The 19,569-nt window shown below is 42.9% G+C and overlaps 1 protein-coding gene across 1 annotated transcript in view; it reads left to right on the plus strand.

The window, feature by feature from the left end:
* The first annotated feature begins 16,109 nt into the window (after window positions 1-16,109).
* Window positions 16,110-19,569, plus strand: part of LOC139376873 (mutS homolog 6 (E. coli)) — a 33,628-nt gene continuing 30,168 nt past the window's right edge. Inside the window, exons 1-2 of the mRNA XM_071119843.1 lie at window positions 16,110-16,488; window positions 18,510-18,715. Coding sequence (XP_070975944.1) covers window positions 16,229-16,488; window positions 18,510-18,715 — 466 coding nt within the window. The 5' untranslated portion in view covers window positions 16,110-16,228. The remainder of the gene's footprint in view (window positions 16,489-18,509; window positions 18,716-19,569) is intronic.

Here is a 19,569-nt window from a genome sequence, read left to right on the forward strand (position 1 = left end):
GCCTTTCTACTGTATCAATACAAGCCTCTGCCTTTCAACTGCATCAATACAAGCCTCTGCCTTTCTACTGCATCAATACAAGCCTCTGCCTTTCAACTGCATCAATACAAGCCTCTGCCTTTCTACTGCATCAATACAAGCCTCTGCCTTTCAGCCTCTGCCTTTCTGACTGCATCAATACAAGCCTCTGCCTTTCTACTGCATCAATACAAGCCTCTGCCTTTCAACTGCATCAATACAAGCCTCTGCCTTTCTACTGCATCAATACAAGCCTCTGCCTTTCAACTGTATCAATACAAGCCTCTGCCTTTCTACTGCATAAATACAAGCCTCTGCCTTTCTACTGCATAAATACAAGCCTCTGCCTTTCTACTGCATAAATACAAGCCTCTGCCTTTCTACTGCATCAATACAAGCCTCTGCCTTGTATTGTATCAACTGTCTCAATACAAACCTTTCAACGATATCCTGATCCTGGGCACTTTTATCCAATTAGTGGGAAGGAGGATGTCCCTTTGAGCTTGAAGTGTGTTGAAATTACTTAAATCTGTCTAAAAGGTGAATCCCAACTTCTACTCAAGTCAAATTTTAACTTAGTCTAACATTGACATCAGTGCATTACTGAGTAAAAATAAGACTATTGTGGAAGGTAGGATTCACCATCATCTGAATAACCTGTCCATGTCAACACAAAGGCCATGTGTCTCAGAGACAATTGTCACACACACACACACACACACACACACACACACACACACACACACACACACACACACACACACACACACACACACACACCCTCCCTCTCTCTTTTTCTCTATCTCTCACTCACTCTCTCTCTCTCAAACAAACACACACACACACTTTCTCTCTCTGCAATGTGTCACAGAGATAGTAGTTTATATATCATTAGGAGGATTCCTGACTGGAAACACCACGGTCTGCGATCAGACAGGGTGTGTGTGTGTGTGTGTGTGTGTGTGTGTGTGTAGGAACATCCACCCCTGGCTGTCTAGTGTTCAACATCAGGTTTATCTCCTTGATTCCTGTTCTTATTGCCTCCCACACCTGCACCAGTTCCCCATCAATCACAGCTGTCATGGGCTGCCCCCCAAATAGCACCCAATTCCCTATACAGTGCACTACATTTGGCGCTCCGGTCAAGAGAGGGAGAGTGCACTACTTTTGACCACAGTCCATAGGGTCTATATAGGGAATAGGATGCCGTTAGGGTTATGGTTATAGAGCAGAGTCAGCAGCCTGAATGAAATCTATAATTTATCTGTCGAGCTTCATAACTAGCCAAAGTTAGGGTCAGAGGCTTGGAAAGCAACGTTGGGAAATGGGAGATCAAGGCAATTTCTTTCTATTGCAGTTTTTTTTATGGGGGACTTTGACACCAGTGAAAGTAACGAGAGAAGAGGAGAGGTGTACGGGGGGAGGAGAGGAGGTAATTGAGAAAGGCAAGTGTTACCTTGTAAATTATCATTTTGTTTTATCTCACATTTACATTATCATAAGGCCCTAGTTATAGACGAAAACATCCTCAATGATCCCATTTTTCGAATGATAGACCCTCATAGACTGCTAGAGGGTAGAGTTAATATAGTATTAATGATTGAAGAAAGAGCGAGAGCAAGAGAGAGAGAGAGAGAAAGAGAGGGAGCGAGAGAAAGAGAGAGAGAGAGAGAGACAGAAAGAGAGACAAACACACAGTGATCCAGTTACAGAAGACATGTCTTAATCCTGGGGTTGATATGTCACATTAACTGCAATTACACTTGTTGAGCTTTAATGAGAGTGGAGCTGAGGCAGGGGGCCCTTATGGGCCCTGATCAAAAGTAGTGCACTAAATAGGGAATATGGTGCCATATGGAACATATCCAAGCCCTTATGGAAAAAAAAGTTTTAATGTGATCACATGTGACATCAAATCAAATCAAACGTTATTTGTCACATGCGCCGAATACAGCAAGTGTAGACTTTAACGTGAAATGATTACTTACAAGCCCTTAACCAACAATGCAGTTCAAGAAGATGAAAATATTTACCAAGTAGACTAAAATAAAAAGTAATAATAAAAAGTAACACAATAAGAATAACAATAATGAGGCTATATACAGGGGGCACTAGTACCGAGTCAGTGTGCAGGGGTACAGGTTAGATGAGGTCATTTGTACATGTAGGTGGGGGTGTAAAGCAACATGTGATAACATGTTTTTCACATGATTTAAAAAAAAATTGTGAGGTAGGTCTCTCACTGCTAGTAGCATGTCATTTTCCCTTCACAATGACAACACAACAGCATCTAGCAGCAACAGCATCTAGCACCAACAGCATCTAGCACCAACAGCATCTAGCAGCAACAGCATCTAGCACCAACAGCATCTAGCAGCAACATCTAGCACCAACAGCATTTAGCAGCAACATCTGGCACCAACAGCATCTAGCACCAATAGTATCTAGCAGCAACATCTAGCAGCAACATCTAGCAGCAACATCAACTAGCAGTAGTAGCTCTTTCAGCCCAGCCAATCAACCAAAGATGGAGTTGGTCTCCTCTCCTCTCCTGTGCATACACACCCAAACACACACACGCTTGCACGCACACATGTGCGCACTTACACACTCCCGTCCGTCTCCAGCAGGTCTCATCCAGGATGCGATGCAGTCAAGAAAATGACATGTCAAGTATATGAGGAGGGGGAGGGTGGTATACGTGGAGGGGGGATATATTTGGAGGGGGAGGGGGGGTATTTTAGGAGGGGGGTATATGTGGAGGGGGCGGAAGGGTATATGTGGTGAGGTGGGGTATGTGGAGGTGAAGGGGGGTATATGTGGAGGGGGAGGATAGGGTATATGTGGAGTAGGAGGACAGGGTATATGTGGAGGGGAAGGACAGGGTATATGTGGAGTAGGAAGACAGGTTATATGTGGAGGGGGAGGACAGGGTATAGGTGGAGCGGGAGGACAAGATATATGTGGAGTAGGAGGACAGGTTATATGTGGAGGGGGAGGACAGGGTATATGTGGAGTAGGAGGACAGGGTATATGTGGAGTTGGAGGACAGGGTATATGTGGAGTTGGATGACAGGGTATATGTAGAGTTGGAGGACAGGGTATATGTGGAGGGGGAGGACAGGGTACATGTGGAGGGGGAGGACAGGGTATATGTGGAGTTGGAGGACAGGGTATATGTGGAGGGGGAGGACAGGTTATATGTGGAGTTGGAAGACAGGGTATATGTGGAGTTGGAGGACAGGGTATATGTGGAGTTGGAGGACAGGGTATATGTGGAGGGGGAGGACAGGGTATATGTGGAGTTGGAGGACAGGGTATATGTGGAGGGGGAGGACAGGTTATATGTGGAGTAGGAGGACAGGGTATATGTGGAGGGGGAGGACAGGGTATATGTGGAGTAGGAGGACAGGGTATATGTGGAGCGGGAGGATAGGGTATATGTGGAGTTGGAGGACAGGTTATATGTGGAGGGGGAGGACAGGGTATATGTCGAAGGGGAGGACAGGGTATATGTGGAGTAGGAGAACAGGGTATATGTCGAGGGGGAGGACAGGGTATATGTAGAGGGGGAGGGCAGGGTATATGTCGGGGGAGGACAGGGCATATGAGGAGGGGGAGGACAGGGCATATGTAGAGGGGGAGGACAGGGTATATGTGGAGTGGGAGGACAGGGTATATGTGGAGCGGGAGGACAGGGTATGTGTGGAGCGGGAGGACAGGGTATATGTGGAGTAGGAGGACAGGGTATATGTGGAGGGGGAGGACAGGGTATATGTGGAGTGGGAGGACAGGGTATATGTGGAGGGGGGAGGACAGGGTATAAGTGGAGCGAGAGGACAGGGTATATGTGGAGCGGGAGGACAGGGTATATGTGGAGGACAGGGTATATGTGGAGGGGGAGGGGGGTATATGTGGAGGGGGAGGGGGTATACGTGGAGGTGGAGGGGGGAGTATGTGGAGGGGAAGGGGGTATATGTGGAGGTGGGGGGGATATATGTGGAGGAGAGGTATATGTGGATGGGGGGTATATGTGGAGGGGGGGGACAGGGTATATGTGGAGGGGGGTATATGTGGAGGGGGAGGGGGGAGTATGTGGAGGGGAAGGGGGTATATGTAGAGGGGCAGGGGGGGTATATGTGGAGGGGGGGTTGTATATAGGGAGGGGGGTATATGTGGAGGGGGTATATGTGGAGGAGGAAGTCAGGGTATATGTGGAGTAGGAGGACAGGGTATATGTGGAGGGGGAGGACAGGGTATATGTGGAGTAGGAGGACAGGGTATATGTGGAGGGGGAGGACAGGGTATATGTGGAGGGGGAGGACATATATGTGGAGTGGGAGGACAGGGTATATGTGGAGGGGGGATATGTGGAGGGGGCGGAGGGTATATGTGGAGGGGGAGGGGACATATTTACTTCATAGGAGGAGAGAAAGAGACAGGCATTTACTTCATACAAGGAGAGAAGGAGACAGGCATTTACTTCATACGAGGGAAGGAGACAAGCATTTACTTCACACAAGTAGAGAAGGAGACAGGCATTTACTTCATAGCTCTGGGTGTTTCAGTGCTGCTGCTCAAGCTTTTCTCTCTCTCTCTCTCTCTCTCTCGCTCTCTCTCGCTCTCTCTCTCTCTCACTCTCTCTCTCTCTCTCTATCTCTCTCTCTCTCTCTCTCTCTCTCTCTCTCTCTCTCTCTCTCTCGCTCTACATTTAAGTGATTGAGAGTTTGAATGACAAAGGATTTTCAGTGTGGACAGGAGTTTGTAGTGCTGTCCCAACATAGCAGAGGCCAGTCCAATAACAGTAAACAGGAGAGGGGGGGGGGGGGATAGGAAGAGTGAGAGTAGAGAGAATGAGAGAGAGAGGTGGACAGCGAGAGGATTAGTGAGAGTAGAGAAAGATACATACACAGAGAGGTAGAGAGAGTAAGAGTGAGAGAGAGAAATTAAGAGAGAGACAGGGTGAAAGAAACCGAGACGGAGAAAGAGAGCAGTGCAAATGTATTGCATTGTCAGTATCAACAACAGCTCTGGAGGACTAGCTAATAGTGAGTTTGAGCTCTTTAAGAAGCCACAAAGAGTGGCACCCTGACTGACACACACAGAGAGAGAGACACAGAGAGAGAGAGAGAGAGAGAGAGAGAGAGAGAGAGAGACAGAGACACAGACACAGAGAGAGAGAGAGAGAGAGAGAGAGACACACATAGAGAGACACAGAGAGAGAGACACACAGAGAGAGAGAGAGAGAGAGAGAGATGCTGCCAGATGGAAAAACAACTGTACAGGCCTCATTTGTTTTTTCTCAATACAGCCCACACTGCTACACTGAGTGTACAAAACATTAACAACACCTGCTCTTTCCATGACAGACTGACCAGATGAATCCAGGTGAAAGCTATGATCCCTTATTGATGTCACTTGTTAAATCCACTTCAATCAGTGTAGATGAAGGGAGATTGGTAAATTAAGGATTTTTAAGCCTTGAGACAACTGAGACATGGACTGTGCACTGGTTTGTGTCAAGAACTGCAACGCTGCTGGGTTTTTCACGCTCAACAGTTTCCTGTGTGTATCAAGAATGGTCCACCACCCAAAGGACATCCAGCCAACTTGACACAACTGTGGGAAGCATTGGAGTCAACATGGGCCAGCAACCCTGTGGAACACTTTCTACACCTTGTAGAGTCCATGCCCCGACAAATTGAGGCTATTCTGAGGACATACAGAACCTTTTCTTCTCTAAACATACAGTACCCTTTCCTTTCGTACTGCCCTGCCTGCCGTTTCCGGGATGCCTTCATCCATGGTTGCTTGATTAAATTATGGCTCTGACTTGTACCCAGAGAAAATTGTCTGTCTAATACTTAGAAATATAAACGCTTTTCATCTAAAGCATGTAGGCTGCATTTACACAGGCATCACAATTCTGACCTTTTGCCCAATTATTGGCAAAAGAGCTGATCTGATTGGTCAAAATAGCAATTAGTGGGAAAAAATCTGAATTGGGCTGCCTGTGACAATTAGGCTACCACATTGCATAATTATGTATACTTTTACGGCAGAGAGAGATCTTTTATTTAGTGAATCATTGTTCAATGGAGGTGATAAGGCTGACTCATCACTAGGGCCAGTTGTTTTTGGTTGTTTTTTCTTTGACTGGTAGTTCCAGCATTATCCACTAGGTTTGCTGCAGGTTGAAAATCCTATTGAAAATGTTATTTAATTGACACAAGCTGTCTCCAATCAGTCAATTAATCAATGTCTGCTTGTGCATGAGTGTTTGGTGGGGGGATTGCCTAAGTCAGGGGAGCGATAGCTTTACCAATATTAATTGCACAAAGTCTATTATTCGGCAGGGAAAACTTTTTTCAAGCTGATCCTCTCCAACGGATGAAACCAACCATGGAAGTATATTGTAGCTAACTCGGGGGTAGCCCTGCCCGGGAATCAAACTCTGGTCCAGTGACTTTCAAGCCAACACCTTAACCGTTACACCAAGAGGTCCGAACCTTTTGTCCAGTGCCTTAAAGAGATACTTCAGGATTTTGGCAATGAAGCCCTTTATCTACTTCCTCAGAGTCAGATGAACTCATGGATACCTTTTTAATGTCTCTGCATCCATTATGAAGGAAGTTAGAGGTAGTTTCGCGAGCCAATGCTAACTAGCGTTAATGCAATGACTGGAAGTCTATGGTATCAGCAGTTACCATAGATTTCCAGTCATTGCACTAATGCTAGTTAGCAACTTCCCTCAAACTGCAGTCAGAGACTTGAAAATGGTGCCATGAGTTCATCTGACTCTGGGAAAGTAGATAAAGGGCTTCATTGCCAAAATCCTGAAGTATCCTTTTAACCGTTATGCCAAGAGGCCAAACTGTCAGCATAATAGTCACTGGACCTGGGTTTGAGTACAACGTACTTCTATGGTTGGTTTTATTGGCTCTCCGCTTACACTGCCACTAATTTACCTATTTTTAGCAACAACTTCCGAGTATGTTGGATAGGATTAGCTTGAGCAAAGTGAGGTATAGAATCACTGATCTACAAAACGTATTCCCTGCCAAACAATAGGCTTGGTGCAATTAAGATTTGTAGAGCTTCGCATCCCCTGACTCAGGTAATCCATCCACCAAACACTCACGCACAACCAGACATTGATTGATTGATTTCAGACGGTTTTTGTCCATTAAATACAATTTTCTAGTATTTTCTACCTGCAGCAAACCTAGTGGATAATGCTGGAAGTCAAAGAAAAAACAACCAAAAAAACTGACCCTACCCATCACATACTGTAGGCTGTGTTTACACAAGCATACCAATTCTGATCTTTTTTACCTCTCATTGGTATTTTGACCAATCACATCAGATCTTTTCACATCAGATCTTTTTCAAAATACCAATTAGTAAAAAATAAAATAGTTTTGGGCTGCCTGTGTGACGCAGCCATTGTTACTGTAGTTAGTTTCATGCATACCTGGGCCAAAATACTATTTGAAATCGTTGAAATACTTTGACAGTTTGGTTTAGCCTTCCTGAAGTGCCAGGTGTGTGGGGTTTGAACTTTTGAGGCTTTTCTATTGGTTTCATTGCAACAGGCAAGCTCAATCAAGCTCAATTATTTAAAATAGTATTTGAAACCAGATATGGTTTTATGCACTGTGTTTTACATTGTTAATTTGAGATGACACAGATGTGAGAACACTGAACAGCTAACACGGGACCCAAACCGGCTGCGTGCGTGCGCTATCGTGCACTATCGTGCATAAATTAATTTTGTCCCCCTACACCAAACGCGATCATGACACGCAGGTTAAAATATCAAAACAAACTCTGAACCAATAACATTAATTTGGGGACAGGTTGAAAAGCATTAAACATGTATGGCAATTTAGCTAGTTAGCTTGCTGTTGCTAGCTAATTTGTCCTGGGATATAAACATTGAGTTGTTATTTTACCTGAAATGCACAAGGTCCTCTACACCGACAATTAATCCGCACATAAAATGGCCAATCAAATCGTTTCTAGTCATCTCTCCTCCTTCCAGGCTTTTTCATCTTTGAATTTATATGGTGATTGGCATCTACACTTTCTTAGTATTACCACGACAACCGCCAAAACATTTAATATTTCAATCACCAACTTGCGTATAACCAATGAGGAGATGGCACATGGGTACCTGCTTCTATAAACCAATGAGGAGATGGGGGAGGCAGGACTTGCAGCGCGATCTGCGTCAGAAATAGGAATGACTTCTATTTTAGCCCTTGGCAACACAGACGTTCGTCGGCGCGCGCGAGCAGTGTGGGTGCAATAATGGAATAACATGGATTTCTAAAATGATTTTGTGACGCTCGTGCACGCGACGTGTCCGGTCTGGTCAGCAGGTTGGCTCCAGGGACAAGGGAGCTGGTGTAATTAATAGGTGTAATTTGGTGTAATTATCCAAAATAACTATTAGTTCAGAGTGTTATGAGCAATGATGCCCTCAAACAGAGATGTTCATTATGAGAAATAGTGAGCATTATTTTGGTCTGAGGCTGCATCCTAATTGGCACTCAATTCTCTATACAATGCAATGGTCAAAAGTAGTGCACTGTATAGGGAATAGGGTGCCATTTGGGATGCAGGTTTTGGTCTGAGTGTAGAGATGAATCATGTTCAGGGGGACATCATAATAGTCGTAATAATATAGGAATGGTCTAGACTATGACTTTGACTAGGAGTGTAGAGGGCATTACATAGTAGTAGGCTACAACCCACACACGCAAACAACACACACACACAACACACACACACAACACACACACACACACACACACACACACACACACACACACACACACACACACACACACACACACACACACACACACACACACACACACACACACAAACACACACACAGACCACACTCTGCAATGGTGTTCTTCTAACCTCTACCTTGATACTGGATACTCTCAAATCATCAATATTCACCCCAAAGAGGCAACACTTTCTGTGAGGAAAAACCAAAGTACAAGACTATTGCACCATATTGAGACAGAAATGTCAGCAGAGGAGAGTTGAGTAGAGAAGGGCTAGAACGTCTAAAATGTAGATGTTAGGGGAAAAGCTCTCTCTCTCTCTCTCACACACCAGATTCTTACAGTTTCCAAAGACACCACAGACAGCAAGCATGGGGTTTTGCAAATTAAACCATTTTTTATTATAATTAAATGAATAAACACAGTACAGTTCATAGAGCGGATTACATGAGACTCTGTCAGAGGGGAGATGACAAACATGGGACTTACAGGTTGATACAGGCAATCTGGCAACCTAAGTCCTTTTTTCTCCCACAGAATATCACTACAAACGTCCTCAAATTTGAATCGTTTCAAATTCCACAGCAAACGGTAGCCTATACATCCCTCCCAGGTATAGGGGTTTAAAGCACATCTCAAATACTTTCCACTCAATTATTATGCATGCATAGCAGAGTTTCAATAATCATGCATTCAGTAGGCGCTTCAAAAAGCATGTAATACACAGTCAAGCTAAACACACATGCTCTATGGAGCTACCAAAGAAATTAAACCAGTGAGAAACCAGACTTAGTACGAAGGTTTGGAAGTGAACATTGCTCAACAGTAGAGGTTTAAGGAGTGTTGTGTGATAAACACCTAGAACCTACAAATAGGGAGAAGGGGAGAGGATTAGAACCCTCCAAAAATATGGAGAGAGGTGCAATGAGAAACACATAACCTAAAAATGGGAAGAAAGTCCTACAATATGGAGGAAACACCAAAACCATAGGGGGCACAGTGATTTAATTAATTTGCAGGAGGGAGAGAAGAAGAACAAGAAGTGAGTGGGAGAGACAAATGTGAGAACAAAGCAAGTGAGAACTTACCATGAGAAGACAAATGACTGCAGCTGGGCTGCAACATACTGTAGTAGGCTATTGGCATGGTGCTCACAACACAACATAATGTAGTAGGCTATTGGCATGGTGCTCACAACACAACGCTCACAAAACAAGGCCCAGGTGGACAACTTGCACAACTCGTCCTCTCTCCGCTACACGGGAATTGAACATTGAATTCCATGTAGAGAGGGCGATATTAACAATTTCCTCCTTAGACGAGAATCCTTTTCGATACATTTCCTCAACACTCTGTCTCCAAGTGGTCTAAATGAGAAACAAAATATAAAACATTCTATAAAATTTGTTCTGCTCACAGGGGAACTTTTCCATTTTCCCTATATAATATTGTTTACAAAATGATTGACTCATTTTTTTAATCTATTGTGCTCCAATATCAATAGAAATGGATAAACAAACCAAAATGTATTCACGTCTCCTATGTAATATTTATTATGACGTTAATGTATTATATGTTTTCAGTTGACCGGATGTACATGCCTCTAGAGGTTATTTATGTACAGTAGGTGGGTTTCACAGTATTGTGTGACAGAGGTGGGACCAAGTCACTATAATTCAAGTCTCAAGCAAGTCACAAAGTCCAAGTCTCAAGTCGAGTCCCAAGTAGAATGTGTTAAGTGTCGAGTCAAGTCCAAGTCGTGGATTCTAAGAGCTAGTCAAGACAAGTCTCAAGTCAAGTAAAAACATAACTACAGGCAATGACTTGTTCAACTACAAATCTTTGTCTACTTATTGAGGCTATCAGTCAGCCATTTTCATTATTTTGTCTTCGACACATTTTTATTATGTAGTAACACATTTTAACAACAAATTTCAAATGCAAGCTTCAAAAGCAAATTATCAATTTCAAGCAATTATGACGTACCAAAAGACTAGTAGGCCATTGCTAGTAATTGGTGCCCCATTGCTGTTGTGCTTGCAAAGTAAATGTTTCATATTCTTGATCACCATACTAAACTCAGCAAAAAAAGAAACGTCCTCTCGCTGTCAACAGCGTTTATTTTCAGCAAACTTAACGTGTAAATATTTGAATGAACATAACAAGGTTCCACAACTGAGACATAAACTGAACAAGTTCCACAGACATGTGACTAACAGAAATGGAATAATGTGTCCCTGAACAAAGGGGGGGTCAAAATCAAAAGTAACAGTCAGTATCTGGTGTGGCAACCAGTTGCATTAAGTACTGCTGTGCATCTTCTCCTTATGGACTGCACCAGATTTGACAGTTCTTGCTGTGAGATGTTACCCCACTCTTCCCCCAAGGCACCTGCAAGTTCCCGAACATTTCTGGGTGGAATGGCCCTAGCCCTCACCCTCCGATCCAACAGGTCCCAGACGTGCCCAATGAGATTGAGATCCGGGCTCTTCGCTGGCCATGGCAGAACACTGACATTCCAGTCTTGCAGGAAATCACGCACAGAACGAGCAGTATGGCTTGTGGCATTGTCATGCTGGAGGGTCATGTCAGGATGAGCCTGCAGGAAGGGTACCATATGAGGGAGGAGGATGTCTTCCCTGTAACGCACAGTGTTGAGATTGCCTTCAATGACAACAAGCTCAGTCCGATGATGCTGTGACACACCGCCCCAGCCCATGACGGACCCTCCACCTCCAAATCGATCCCGCTCCAGAGTCCAGGCCTCGGTGTTAATCTCACTCCTTCGACGATAAACGTGAATCCGACCATCACCCCCGGTGAGACAAAACCGTGACTCGTCAGTGAAGAGCACTTTTTGCCAGTCCTGTCTGTTCCAGCGACGGTGGGTCTGATCCTGTGCTGATGTTGTTACACATGGTCTGCCACTGCGAGGACGATCAGCTGTCCGTCCTGTCTCCCTGTTGCGCTGTCTTAGGCGTCTCACAGTACGGACATTGCAATTTAAGGCCTCTTTAGTGTCCTAAGCTTTCATAACTGTGACCTTAATTGCCTCCTGTCTGTAAGCTGTTATTGTCTTAATGACCGTTCCACAGGTGCATGTTCATTAATTGTTTATGGTTCATTGAACAAGCATGGGAAACAGTTTTTAAACACTTTACAATGAAGATCTGTGAGGTTATTTGGATTTTTACGAATTATCTTTGAAAGACAGGGTCCTGAATAGGGACGTTTCTTTTTTTGCTGAGTTTATTTACATAAAATGCGTTTTATGCCTGCATTTTCAGCTGGAAGTCATTCATGTTAGCAGTCAATGTTTACTAGGAATATCATGTCACATTGTCACTTCTCTGGATTCCAGAGCAAGCATGATCCTATCGCTGGGGTGTTGCAGTCTCAGATGGAAAGCATGCTTTGTCTGTAGCCTTTTTTTCTTCCTCACAAATATCCTAGTTAAGTCGCCAGAATGTTACATCTTCATCCCATGAGTATTGCAGGTAGTACGATGTTACAGCTATCTTTAGACATATGCAGTACCACCACGGAGTTATATAATTATAACACACACAAACTAGGCCTATCTGAAATATGAAAATGGTCAATGAAATCACCAGTTAGCCTATTGTGGAAAAGATGCATCCATAGCGGGTTGCTAAACGTTACTTTATATGGAAAATATTAACGTAGGTAAACTACTCTGTTTTTGCCATGCAAAGCGCTTTCTGGTCATTAGAGTTTTTTCCAACTGCTTACACACGTTTTCAAAACTGTCTCCTTTTTTCAAAAGTCTACACACAATTCCCAAAACTGCACACACAAATGCAAAATGCCTCACATCTCCTTCAAAATGTAACACTGCATTCAAAATGCCATAAACACATGTCAGAATGAAGCATTTGCATCAAATGGCAAACACTGCTTTCATAATACTACATGTTTGGATATACCATGTAAACACTGTTGTTCTAAATTGAAAGCTCTTTCATAGGCTTATATCTACATTTCAATACAATGTTCTACAGTGAAAGTAATCTGCTGAGAGGGGTAACAAGTACACTGTAAACACCAATGCAATGTAGAAACAGAAAATATTTATTAGGCCAAACATTACTGTTGTATACATTAGCATACAACAAAACCATAAACATATGTAAACCAAAAGTATATTCTTTAGAATACAGTAAAGATCACAGTTGTGTGTGTGGGGTGGGGGGGGAGGCAGTCACCAGTGCTAAGCTACCCTTCATCTCTTCTCTGGCCTGGGTCTGGCCACAATACTTCGTCCACATCACAAGATACGTTTTCTCTTGCCAAACATCGAGGAAAGTATCTCCTAGCATGGCGTATCCAACCTTGGACAGAGGCAACCTCTATGTCCCCACATGGAGGGAAGTATCTCCTAGCATGGCGTATCCAACCTTGGACAGAGGCAACCTCTATGTCCCCACATGCGTCCTCCATTGCCTGGAGAAGTGGCATGCGGGCATAGGGTTGGCGATCATACACTTTCCAGCGCCAGGCTGAGAAGAATTCCTCTATGAGATTTAGAAAATGTGAATATGGGGGTAGGTACAAAACTACAAATTGTGGATGGGTGGCAAACCAGTTTTGGACCAGAACAGCCCGGTGAAAACTAACATTGTCCCATAAAACCACAAATCTAGCAGGCTCCTGATCTGGATCAGGGACAAGCATTGTGTAAATTGCATCCAGAAAAGTGAGCATATGGCCGGTGTTGTACGGACCCAGTGTGGCATTGTGATGGAAGACCCCATTTTGAGTGATGGCAGCACACATAGTTATACTACCCCCACGCTGTCCAGGGACATTGGTAATTGCCCTCTGTCCTATTACATTTCTTCATCGGCGCCTGGTTTTGGTGAGGTTGAAGCCAACCTCATCCACATAAATAAATTAATGGTGGATTACATGGGCATCCAGCTCCAATACTCTCTGTAAAAGACTAAAGGATATATAGATGAGTAAATATGGTATGTCTGAAGTACTGGAAGTAGTGTTGCGTACATACCTCTACAAAGTCCTGTCGCATATTCTTGACTGTCAGAGTTTCCCTCAAATGGCACCTTGTAAAGTTGTTTCATCGTCACTCGGTGCCGTTGGAGGATGCGTTGTATGGTCGACAGGCTTACAGCATTGATGCTGTTAAATATGGTGTCATTATTCAAGATATGCACTCTTATCTCTCCAGTCCTAATTGCATTGTTGGCCAAAACCATATTTATAATTGCAGTCTCTTGTACATCTGTAAACAAGCGTCCTCGTCCTCCATGATGTCTTTGCCTTTCCACTCTATACAGAATTCAAACACAGTATGTGTTCAGCATAGGAACTGTAAACAATGTACAAATAAATGTAGTACAGCATGATAACCAACCTCATTCATTCAATGCAGTGCAGTAAATGGATGGCTTAGAGTTACAAATGTTTATGCAATACTATGCAGTCATACGTATTTTACAGTACATTACTGTAATGCTAAAAAAAAAAAGTCATTAGATAGTTGCATACCTGTTCTCATTTCTGAAGGTTTGAATTATGGACGCCACTGTAAATCGACTCAAGTTGGGCTGGACTCTCAGTCCAGCCTCTCTCATGGTCAAACCGTGGGTGATCACATGATCAACAAGTGTTGCCGTAATCTCATCAGAGATGGCTCTCCTTCCTTCTCTTCTTTGCCCTCGTCCTCTTCTTCTTCTTACTCCTCTTGCTCTCTGTCCATTGTTGGCATCCATTGTTCAAAACAGGTAATCTGACCTTTGACCTATTTATAGGCCTATACTACAGTAAAGCAGTGATTGGTTAGTGATCAGTTAAGCTATTAGTGTTTGCACATGTGAGGAGTGTGTGTGTGACCTGGTGAATAAGTGTAGCATTTTGATTGGTTGTGTTTGGAAAAGGAAAGCAAGTCAATTCCTGTTAGATTTTTGTGTTTTAGGTAGAGAATTGTGTGTAGTGTTTTGAAAAAAGTGTTTTATGCAAGTGACAACTGGGTCAAAGGCTGAGAAATAGCTTATGGTTTTGGATATTTGGTGTGTAGTTTTGCACTTTGAGTGAGAGGTTTCAAAAATCTGGTGACATGAAAAGATTTTGTGTGTAAGCAGTTGGAAAAAACTGTAATCTGGATACCTGCGACTGCCTTTGCACGCCAATGGTGATTACGCGTCACTGGTCAACAATCAACTTTTTGGTTCTGAAGCACCGATTGATGTCTTTGAAACAATAATTTGGAGCATTTCCATAGGCCTATGTTAGTGACCTGATCAAATAAGCAAAGGTATACATATAAAATATAAATGGTAGGCAACCTATGAAAATTATTCAAATACATATTCAGTTTCATGCTTGCAAGTCCAAATCAAATTTGTGACTCGAGTCAGACTCAAGTCCAAGTCATGTGACTCCAGTGGTTTGACCTGATGATTAAATCACCATGGGAACATACCAGAGTTGTGGACGTTCCTTTTTTTAAAACTTGCTTCTGTTCTGCACCTGTTAAGTTGGATGTGTACATTTTTATATTTTTTATATTCTGACTTAAAAATTCACATTCTCATATATAAAAAATGCATATTCTCATATATATATATATATAGATAGAGAAGAGGGGAGAGATTAGATGTCTCTCTTCACCACTTCTAAAACCAAAGATGTGCCTGGTAAGATATGAAATGTTTTACAAATCTGTGCTGTTTAGTTTGATGGAAGGGTACTCTCAATAAAAAACATATCACCAGATATTTTTTGGGGTGTGGTTAGTTTACACCAGTTTGTTTCCAACAACCAGGTAGAAAAATGAGGGTCCCGGTCCTCATACTGGGGAAGAGTAGAGTGAAAGTGTAGTTATGAAAATATTAGAATGGTAAATCAAAATATAAGGGAAACTCACAGTTTGTGAAATGGGACGAACAATTCACAGGGTGAATTCCAAAGTTATATATGATGAATTACACGTTAGGTTTACATTAGGTTTACACACGTCTCCCATAATCTGTAATCAATTATACAAATACCACGACTGCACTCTGCTGGTGATGTGGATATCGCATAACATAGTCGGTCTGTATCATGATGAAATGTAACTCCTAAATAAATACAAATATGTATTAACTTATTCTTACTCGGGAAGAGAAAATACATGTTTTAATTGTTTGACATGAACCAGTATAAACCCAAAATATTTATTTGATTAATAAATACCAAGAATAAAGATGCTTTGCCATTGGCTGAATTTCCTTGGAGCCACTCCCACATGACCTTTTACCTTCTGAGAATTTCCCGCGAACAGTGCACGAGCACTGATGCCTGCAGACCAGACAGAGTTAGCAGACTCTAAACATTTGATGAACTAAATCACTTTATTATAATTTTTTACATAAACAGGCTTTATGGCGAAGCAAAGCAGCATTTTCAATTTTTTCAATAAGTCTCCGCCACCGGTTCTGAAGGCGAAACCGAGTCCCTCGCCTGCAGAAGCCGACTTGCCATCCTCAGTTCGAAAAAAGAACAGCTCTCCAAAAGAAGAAGCTAAGCATGCATCTCAAACTCCCACCACCAAAAAGACTCCTGCAAAACCCCTTAATGCAAAAGCAAGCAAAGGCGGATTCGGCAAACTCTTTGGGAATAAGACACTAACAATAAAGGAGAGGTAAGACAGGTGGCTCAAATTAGTTAGCTAGCACAAATAACGAGTTGCTTTGTTGTGGCTAGTGGTTTTAGCGGTAGCTAGCCACAGTAGCTAATTATAACTCATGCAGAAATGCTCATTGATTTGTGAAATGGCTAACTCTCGTCTACACAGGACAGACGTTATGTAATGCAATACGATTTAGACAGATTAGTGGCTGGATAAAACTGGCTAACCAGTCAGCGGATTACTTAACTAGTACCGTTAATGTTATTTATCTCAACCCTTCAACACACTTCCTTGTGTATCCGTTGTCTGACAGTGTTGGAGTAATGATACATTTTGATCAAGCATGTCAAAGTGCACAGTAACATGCATGCGTCCTCATTTGGCGGGAGAACGTGTCATGTAATTCAACACTTTCGTGACTGGCATGATGCGGGTGGACGTAGACCCATGGGGACCAATTATATTCAAAGGGGCAAGGCATCATACCATATCTTCAGGTCTATGTGAAACTAGGTTTATTAAGCCTCGATCAGTGTCATTGCATTTTGGAACACCAGAAGTACCAATGATTGTTTTTATAACTGAACCAAGATAGACAATGGGAACAAATTAGTTATAGTGGGCAGAACAAGCAAGGAGATGGACAGAGCCAAGCATGAGTTAGCGAGATCCTATTGACACGTTCTAGCGTGCATCTGCATATTTCCGTTGGGGAAGGCCTACTCTATCAAGTGCGGTGTGCAATAACTGAATTCGCCTTTGCACTCCTACTAAACCACGCGCTTTCTTTTTTTGCAACTTTGGCAAAGGGTAAAGCCTACAAAATGTAGTCCACTCTGTAAATAACATATTTTAGTTTTGGGAACAGAACTGTGTTGAGATCAAATATTTCGATGATGAGAAAGTCTGTCAAAATCCATCTTCTCCCACTGCCAGCCACTGGGCTTCCTCTCACTACCATATTTGGTAGTGAGTGGCAACGCCAAGCAGATGCCTCACATTTATACATCTGGTGAAACATCTGACTCATTGTTCTCATTGTTCTATCTGTGGAAGTAGATTAATTTCCAATGGAACGCTGCGTATGCCCTGCAGCATTGTGTTTAATTTATCGAATGCATTTGTAAAACTATTTGCATAGATGGCTTGACAGAAATGGTAGAGGAAGGTGACTGTTGAACTTTTGTTGCACACACATCCAGATGATGCTGCGTACCATTTTGCGCAAATATGCTGTCGGTGTGAAGGAGGCGTGAGCTGAGTTGATGACAACCGGATGCATCCGCTTTTAACGGATACAGCCAAAGTTGGGCAGGAGCTGCTTTAATATAAATCACCGATCACACTTGTAGGGGACCATTAGACACTATGCGCAGAAACACGTGCAGGCCATCAAATCCAAGGCACTCCTTTGACATGAAGTTGTTTTTGGCAAAAATGTAAACGTGTCAGTTTCACTTTCACAAGGTTGGAGTAATATGTTTAACTACTTAAGACATTTGCTCAAATCTAGGTTGTGCCTTTTTTAGATTTTGAGAATTAACAAGGGAGATTTTTTTATTTATTTTTACTAATCAAAACCCACAACCCGGCCTGGTCTGTTTCACAAGCATTCCCGTAAGTCTCGTGATCTTGCGCCTCTGGGTTTAGAAACTCTGTGATACAGCTTATTCAACCCTATTCAATCTAGATAAATTTTCCGCTGAAAACTGGATATGGAAACGCCGCTCGGGTGTTTTCTTTTACATCTGCTACCTTAGGTTAATGTAAAACAAATGAATGGGACGGATCCATATTTCCTTCAATCTCCCTTTCCTCTTAAAGTGTGCACTCGTTCACTGCTCCCCACATGTAAAAAATAATTGGATTGGAGTAAGCATTGGCTAGAGTAGACAAGGGAGTTACTATACCAGTGATTTCCTTTCAAATCCATAAAGGGAAGTTCAACAAGTAGACACTTGGGTAAACAGGAGAGATTGTTACTAGATAACCTGTTGTCGGATATTTTAATTCTCCATCTTATTTTCTTCCAGTCCAGCACCATGTCCATTCAGTGCCGGAGCCTTGGTGTGGGCCAAGCTAGAGGGGCACCCCTGGTGGCCGTGTATGGTAGCTCCCCAGCCTGTCGGCGGGCAGCAGATGAGGGGTAGGGGTAAAAGCCAGCGCCTGCATGTCCACTTCTTCGATGAGCCACCGACCAGGGGCTGGGTCAGCACCAAATATATCCGCGAGTATCAAGGTGAGAAAGCTATGATTTACCTGTCAAAAACTCCCTTTACTATCTACAGCGTGCTGCGTCACTCACCTAGCCTGTGCAGGTGGACATCTATTGTCTCTCTATTCTTGGTTAGCCAGGTCCCAGATCTGTATGTTCTGTCTTTCCAACTCTTATGTTTGTTGTCATGGAAGACCATGACCATAGGAGTTTGCAAGACGGCACAAGAAAATCTGATATCAGGCTAATTCTAGCTATGCTACAGTTAGTGATGTAAGATGCCAGTTAAGAGGTAAGCTATATTACTACAGCAATAGCTTCTCTAAAAAAGGGTTTTATTGATTCTAAAGCAATGTTTTCGGCACTGAGCAAATTTCAGGTCTGCTGAGAGCAGCTTCCAGCGTGCGTTTACTGTGAACTCTGAGGCTGTACCTGCTTTAGGTTAGTGTTAAGTGGCCATGTAGGCTACTGTGGCTATTTGATCATAACCTACCAGAGTGGCCTTTTCTCTGGAAAATAAACAAAATTGAAACATCTAAAGTGCTCATTGTTTTTGTAATATGTATTCCGCTTAAAATTGTCCTAAAACTGAGCACATTACTTTTTAATGCTTTATATGAAATTAATGTGGGGGGGAAAAGGATCACTGCTTTATTGTTGGGTTTTTTACACAATTGTTGGTGATCCACTATTAATGCCTTGGTGCACTGCTCTAGAAAGTTGAGTGAAGTTCAATCTCGTGCTTCTCTCTGTGGGCTAATATTTCTGCGGACAGTCCAGGGGAGCTGCTCGGCAGTCTCGGAGCTACTGTGAGCGCAGCTTAGACAGAACATTGTTTTCGAGACCTATACACTTTGGAGTGCACTAAAAATAATGTC

Source organism: Oncorhynchus clarkii, chromosome 20 (assembly GCF_045791955.1).
Source record: "Oncorhynchus clarkii lewisi isolate Uvic-CL-2024 chromosome 20, UVic_Ocla_1.0, whole genome shotgun sequence".
Lineage (NCBI taxonomy): Eukaryota > Metazoa > Chordata > Actinopteri > Salmoniformes > Salmonidae > Oncorhynchus > Oncorhynchus clarkii.